We start from the raw sequence: 7,567 nt of genomic DNA on the forward strand, positions 1-7,567 counted from the left end.
GCCTTTGTGTTACCACGTGTTTCCTTTGTGCTTTCCCATCCCTTTGTGCCTTGCCATTCACATCCTTTCCCTGTGTTTCTTGTGTTGTTTGGTGTTGCAGTGCGTTCCTTATGGAATCCCAACGTCGCTGTCCCGGGCCTAAGGCTGGTCCATTTGTCTGTCATATATATTCTTTGCTGCTTTAACCAGTTTTCTTTACAGTACTCTACAGTACTTCAGTTATTAAATAGTTATCAGTACAATATTTTTTCTATATATTACCTTCATCAAAATTGAAGATTTTGCTAAGGGTATGTATTCACCCCTGTCTGTTTCTTGGAGTTTTTAGTTGTTTGTTTATGAGCAACTTTGTGCAAAAACTACGGTACCGGTTTTGAGCAGATATTGTAGTCATGTTGGGAATGACCCAAGGGTTTATCTGTCACATTTTGGATAAATTACATTAAAGTAAAAGTATTCAGCAGTGCTTTGAAAATAATCTCAGTATTAAGTAATAGGCAAATATTTTTGTTAGTTAATTTTTTGTTTGTGAACAACATTACGCTGAAACTATTGGACCAATTTCAGTGAAACTTGGTGGACATATGGGCTATGACCCAAGGAGAAATCCCTTAGATTTTGAAGAAAATACATTTAGTAAGAGTACGCAGTGGTAGTTATGAGCAAAATAAGACTGCTTGGTGTGGCAAAGACATGTTCTCTACAGAGTGCCAATCTAGTTTGGTACTGTAATTGGGATTGACCAGATTTTATTAATTTAGCTTACTGTAATATGTATTTACTAGATGCAATACTGTATTTTGTATTCCTCAGAATAGTAATAGTTCTCTTAACATAAAAGCTTTTTGTGAGTTGTGTAGGTATTGGAGAGAAACGTGGTATAAGATTCATTTGGGTAGCTCTTGTTACTTTTTAAGCAATTATGCTTCGCATTTTGCTAAGATTTTTTCAGCTGAATTTTTAAGGAATGAATGAAAATTTATTTGGGTCATTTACTCCTTTGCTCAGCAATTCTTGAATAGGGCATCTTCAAAGACTGACTTGACATTTGAATTTCAAGCCAAGTGGAAGAAATTTTGCAAGACATCTTTCCCACTATTTTGATCCGTGTAGTGTAATTTATAATAATGCAAATTTCATTCTTTCTTTTATTCCAGTGACTCAGTCAATTGGTAAGGATGAGAAAGTTGTTTTAGGAGCAAGGTTCTGAGCTCTTCCAGTACCGCAGACTAGAGCTGCACTTGGAAGCCCATAGTTATTCATGCTCTGAACTGTGTCCCAGCAACCCAGTGGCAAGGTTGCACATTTCAGTGCTCTTTCTGAAGAAATTTGCTACAGAGAATTGCCCTCTGTATTAGAAGAATATTATTTTTTGTTTATTGAGGGATTCCAACTCTTTGGTATTGTTGGAGGACTCGGCTACCGACATTGGTTCTTGTGGCAGGATCAAAGGTACACATGATGCTAGTGTTGGAAGGCTGTATATCTGCCAAAAATGCACACCTTTAGCCTCTTCAAAAGCACTAAAAATATTGCAGCCATGTGGATTATCTGAATCTAACATGAGAGATGATAGCCTCTCCGTCCTAAGAACGCAGAATGCTCTCAGATCATTTAACCTATCTATTCCTGTACCAACCCCCTCGACCTGATATCATTTTAAGGAATGGAGTCTCTCCAGTACCGATAATGCTAGCTGTCTTACTGCATCAGAGTGCGATGTCTTGGAAAGGTATATAATGGATTTTCTTATCTTGCTGACTAACTAGAATATTACATGGTGGCAATTAGCAACTTTCTATCCATGAAAACAGGTTCACTAAATGAAGTCTCCAAGTCTAGGAGGATTATTTTTCACTTGGCAGGTTTACAAACCTTCTATTATGTGCACCAAGATTACTTCAATGGGTTCCATTGTAGTATAGAAACTGGATCTTAAAGTGTTTTCAGCTAAATCTTAGACTATATTTTTTTTTTCAAGATTCCATAATAGCAGGCTAAGAGGAACTCTTGGGGAATTTTTGATCCAGTCACCGTTGCTTAAACAGCGCTCTTCTAGTTCATTTTGATAATAGAAGAGCTTTTTGGTCTCGGTTTCAGTAATAAAGAAATAAAGATACTATTCCTGTTTCTTGTTTCTACAGTATAGACCTTTTATGCTCCTCAGCAAAGTTGATAATTATAGGGCCACATTTTGAGGAAAATGTTCCTGGAGTCCCTACTATACTCAATTTTTTTTAATGAGACGCATTTGCACCGACTCGCAGCAGTGCCCTTTTAGCTCGGAAAAGTTTCCTGCTATCTGATTGGTTAGAATTATCTTATCCAACCAATCAGCGATCAGGAAACTTTTCTGAGCTAAAGGGGCACCCCTGCGAGTCTGTGTAAAGCTGCCTCACTAAAAAGAATTGACTATAGTCCCATAGATGAGAACTTTGATTGGGTTTAGAAAGCTTTCCTAAGCCCTGTAAAAAACATTGAAATAAAGCTTTACGACTTGATTTTACATTGAAAATAGATTTTATATTGGCATTTGCTTCTTCATGATAAGTTAGTGAGTTGTGTACTTTCAAGCCAGATACTCAAAGAGAAGGCCAAAGTTCCATAGACCTGTCATTTGTTGCGTACATTATTGCAAAGATTCAAAATGCAGGACCAAAAGACCTGATATGCTGGTTCTTTAACCACTCCATCGCTTTAGCTCCTTGGCCAGAATAATGAAGACCTCCTTTGGCCAATCAAGGCTTTACACTTATCATCCTAGAAATAAGGACTACAGTGAAATTACATCTTCGATTTTTGAATCTACATAAGTAATCTCAAATATAATTTTATATTTGGTCAGACTAGATATCTGAAGAACATATAAGGCCCATGTTAATGTTAGTAACTGTGAGATTAGAGCTTTATCCAAGTTCATATTTATTTTAGAAGTAACTTGTAGTTCAACACTTTTGTAATGGCAGTTAGGTGCTAGGATCAAAGAATGATCATGAATTTTTTTAAGGAGAAAACCCACATATGCTGAGGTCAACCATTTTTGGGGGAAGGTTCTAAGAAATTATACTTAAAATTTTCATCTCCACTTGACTCCTATCCTTCTCCTATTAAAGTACCCTAAACAACGATAAGTTTGCTTGTTTGTGTGCCTTTACATTAGTCGTATCGAGCAAGTCTCTTCGTCTTTTACATTGATCTTTCTTAGGAAAGCCCAATGCAGGGGAGAGTTCTGTCGTAACATTACCTTAAAGATTTTTAGCAGAATGTAGACACTACTTTAAAGCATAGTTATATATATACATTTAATATTGTTGTAATTGTTCGCTTTCTTTTAACCCTTTTACCCCCAGGCTATTTGGAAATTTCCAACCCTTAACCCCCCTGGGGTTATTTTTTTCCCAGCACATTTTGCAATATATTTTTTTTAAATTGCTCTAACAGCCTTAATTTTTGTCATAGAGAGGTCAGGTTGGTCTCATTCTCTTGGAAAATGCCTGAATTTTCTCAAAAAATTATCAAAAATATGAAAATTTTTATAGCATTTTTTTGCAAGGACGTACCGGTACGTCCATGGGGGTAAAGGGATGGCTTTTGTGAAACGTACCAGTGCGTCCTTTGTAGGTAAAAGGGTTAAAGGTTGTATCCTGTCCTATAGAGTTTTGGACTATGATGCTTTTCATGTTCTAAATTAGTTATTGAGGCTTTGACAACTCGGATCATCCCCTACTAAATTGACATTCAGATAATTTTAAGTCATTGGTTGGTTTTTATGAAGTAGCCTAAATAGATTTAGAAATATATCTTTTCCATATAGGCCCAATATTTATTTGCCTTTTTCCATCCACCCAGTCATGTATTTGAGCTGATGTGTGTCTAAGACTACTTGGAAAATTGGAAAATTATCTGGATGATCAGCCAGGAACCAATAGTCCGATCTATGCTAACTACCCACGCGTGGCTGCCTGTCATTTCATTCAGAGAACTTTTGTTGTTGAATACATTATGATAAATAAAGTAGGCAGAAATAAGTATGGATTTGTATGAACAAATCCTTAAAAAAGATTACTTATTGATTTATTACTGAGTATTATTTATTGAATTTAGGATGATTCACAACTAGATAATATTAACCCTTTTATAAAACCTCAGGCTATTTGGAAATTTCCAACCCTTAACCCCCAGGGGGTTATTTTTTTCCCAGCACATTTTGCAGTATATTTTTTTGAATTGCTCTAACAGCCTTAATTTTTGTCATAGAGAGGTCAGGTTGGTCTCATTCTCTTGGAAAATGCCTGAATTTTCTCAAAAAATTATCAAAAATATGAAAAAAAAATTTTTTATAGCATTTTTTTGCAAGGACGTACCGGTACGTCCATGGGGGTAAAGGGATGGCTTTTGTGAAACGTACCAGTACGTCCTTTTGGGGGTAAAAGGGTTAAGTTCTAGATATACAAGTTTATTATATACTGTAAAGGATATTTTAGATTTATGAGATTTACTTTCTTAGTGTAAATTATGTATAGATATGTATGTTAAAGTATATGTATAAACTTGGTAATTATTTTTAATCTATAGATATCGACCATCACATTTTATTCTGAATTTTTTTTTTTCTCCTTTTAGCGAGAAGCTGATTATGCGGCTGCACGACTTCGTATTATGGGATCGGGTTCTAAATCGGTAGAAGAGCCAATGGTTACGGGGTAAGTATTATTTCACCCTTAATTCAGAGTCTTAGATAGAATATTAACTTTAGATAAGATTTATTAAACTATACTAAATTCTCTAAAGAGTATAAGAAAGGTCCTGTTCAAGTCGGTGCTACTACTTTAAAGGTTTAAAGGTCGCTCACGAATGGCAGAGGCAAGGGACAGTGACAATACCCTACCAAACAGGACAATGCCCTAGAGACTGACCATAAAGGTTTAAAGGTCACTCATGAATGGCAGAAGCAAGGGACAGTGACAATGCCCTACTAAACAGGACAAAGCTATAGAGACTGACCATATATACATATGATCAGCACCCAAGCCCCTTTCCACCCAAGCTAGGACCAAGGATGGACAGGCAATGGTTGCTGATGACACAGCAGATAGATGTATAGGCTTCCCCAAACCCCCCTTCCTTACCTCACAAGGAGGGCAAGGTTACAGCAACCAAAGAAAGTAAAGAGTTTGAGCAGGACTCGAACCTCAGTCTGGCGTTCACCAGTCAGGGACGTTAGTACATCGGCCACCACAACCCCGTTACTTGGTAGTTCCTCGGAGTTTACTAGTATAAAAAAATGGTAAATTTTCAGACCTTTCTTACCCTGTGAAAATGGGGCTCAAAACATTTTTAATTTGAGGTTTTAATATGTACCCAAGTTCTCTGCCTTATATGATGATGATCAGGAAAGGGTTCCTTGGACACATTTGAATCAGTTTGGTATGTTGCCTTATAGTAACATTATCAAGGGCTATGAAGACCTAGGAATGAAAATACAGAAGGTGATATTCCACAATGAAATTGGAAGTGTTTTGCCGTAATCTGCTGCTCGAAGCTGTAATAAAACTAGCAGTGGTATCGAGTAATTTTAAATACTCCTCCAGATAATATCCAGTGTTTTTCCTCACCTCATCTTGCTTTTAACCATGACAAAAAGCAGAGTAATGAGAAACTTGATCTTCCTCATTCCTGTTTTTGTGAGGCTAAAATAGCTAGTGTAGCTTTTCGGTCTCATAAAATTAAAGCTCTCTTAATGGACCTTTCCTACAGTTGCAATGCTTGCTTCATTTCTTAATTTTATTACATTAAAAATATAGATATATAAAATTAGTAATATGGGTGAAAACTTTTTCAAGAACAAGAATAAAAACCTGTTAAATTTGTAAACCACATTGCTGGTTGTATAGGCTGTGTGCTGATCATCTGGTAATAGGTTGGTCAGGGCACCAGCCACCCGTTAGATACTACCATGAGAGAGTTATGGGGTCCTTTGACCGGCCAGACAGTCCTACATTCAATCCTTCTCTCTGGTTATGGTTCACTTTCCCTTTGCCTACACATACACCGAATAGTCTGGCATATTCTTTACTGATTCTCCATCCTCATACACCTGATAACACTGAGATTACCAAACAATTTTTCTTTCACCCAAGGGGTTAACTACTGCATTATAATTATTCAGTGGCTACTTTCATCTTGGTAAGGGTAGAAGAGAGTCTTTAGCTGTAGTAAGCAGCTCTTCTAAGAGGACACTCCAAAATCAAACCATTGTTCTCTAGTCTTCGGTAGTGCCATAGCCTCTTTACCATGGTCTTCCACTGTCTTGGGTTAGAGTTCTCTTGTTTGAGGGTACACTCGGGCTTACTAATCTATATAATTTCTTTTTCTTTTGTTTTGTTAAAGTTTTTATAGTTTATATAGGATATATTTATTTTAATGTTATTGTTCTTAAAATATTTTATTTTTCCTTGTTTCCTTTCCTCACTGGGATACTTTCCCTGTTAGGGCCCCTGGACTCATAGCATCGTGCTTTTCCAACCAGGGATGTAGCTTGGCTGGTAACAATTATAATAATAATAATAATGAAATGGTAAATTATTGACTGAATGGGTGTTTAGTAACATTTTATCAGTTTTTTAATCTGGGTCATAAACAGAACGATCCACCTTGGACTCTCTTTCACACTTGGAAAATTATTTACGTAGAGATTTTGAACAAAAATCACAGTAGTCAAATTTTTTTTTATATGTTTGAAGGCATATGTAACTACTTGGAGGCATTCACTACTAAGATCCTTGCATCATAATGGTTTTAAAGAACACCTTCCTATTTTTATTAGAAATTTTACTGGTAGAAGAAAATTGCGGATTTTTATAGACGTCTATTCCGAATCTTTTAACCTTGACTGGGGTGTGGCTTATGGTAGTGTCTTGAGTGGGACTCTTTTTACTTGGGCAGTTAATGACATACAGCAGTTACTCAAATGCCATAAGGAGCACATAGCAACCTTTATGTGAATGACTTTACAATCTACAATTCAAATAATCCTTATCACTTACAAAGAATTCTAAATAACACCACTTGAAAAACATAAATTTAGACTGTGTTTGTTTCGAACTTATCTGCAGAAAAAAACTCTAGCAGTACTGTTTTTCAAGAATAATACAGTAGATAGAAGCAAAATAAAGATATAATCTCATTGTAAGTGTCCTTTTTCTAAATGGTGATTTTCTTTCATTTTCATAAAAAAAGGTCCTCTAACATGAGTTGACTGTTTTAGGACTAATATTTGATATCCCCCTCAATTTGAAAGCTCTTATAATTTACATCAAATCTAAATGTAATAATGTTCTCAACTTAATGATGAAATTATAATCTCATACAATATGGGGTACAAGGAGATCAACATCACTGCTGATCTATAAAACATTAGTCTTGTCCGGGATAGGTTATGGCAGCCCAATATATGGATCATGATCTAGAACTACTTCGAAGTCTTTAGATCCCTTACACACTAGAAGCCTGAGACATTTTAGTGGAGCCTTTAGATCTTGCCCAAATATGTTGGTTTTATTTTGTA

The 7,567-nt window shown here is 36.0% G+C and overlaps 1 protein-coding gene across 5 annotated transcripts in view; it reads left to right on the plus strand.

Moving 5' to 3' along the window:
• Positions 1 to 7,567, plus strand: part of LOC137628735 (SUZ RNA-binding domain-containing-like) — a 252,206-nt gene that overhangs the window by 215,751 nt on the left and 28,888 nt on the right. For all 5 annotated transcript variants that reach the window (XM_068359914.1, XM_068359911.1, XM_068359912.1 and 2 more), the window contains exon 5: positions 4,624 to 4,703. In XM_068359914.1, coding sequence (XP_068216015.1) covers positions 4,624 to 4,703 — 80 coding nt within the window. The remainder of the gene's footprint in view (positions 1 to 4,623; positions 4,704 to 7,567) is intronic.

Source organism: Palaemon carinicauda, chromosome 36 (genome assembly GCF_036898095.1).
Source record: "Palaemon carinicauda isolate YSFRI2023 chromosome 36, ASM3689809v2, whole genome shotgun sequence".
Taxonomy (NCBI): Eukaryota; Metazoa; Arthropoda; class Malacostraca; order Decapoda; family Palaemonidae; genus Palaemon; species Palaemon carinicauda.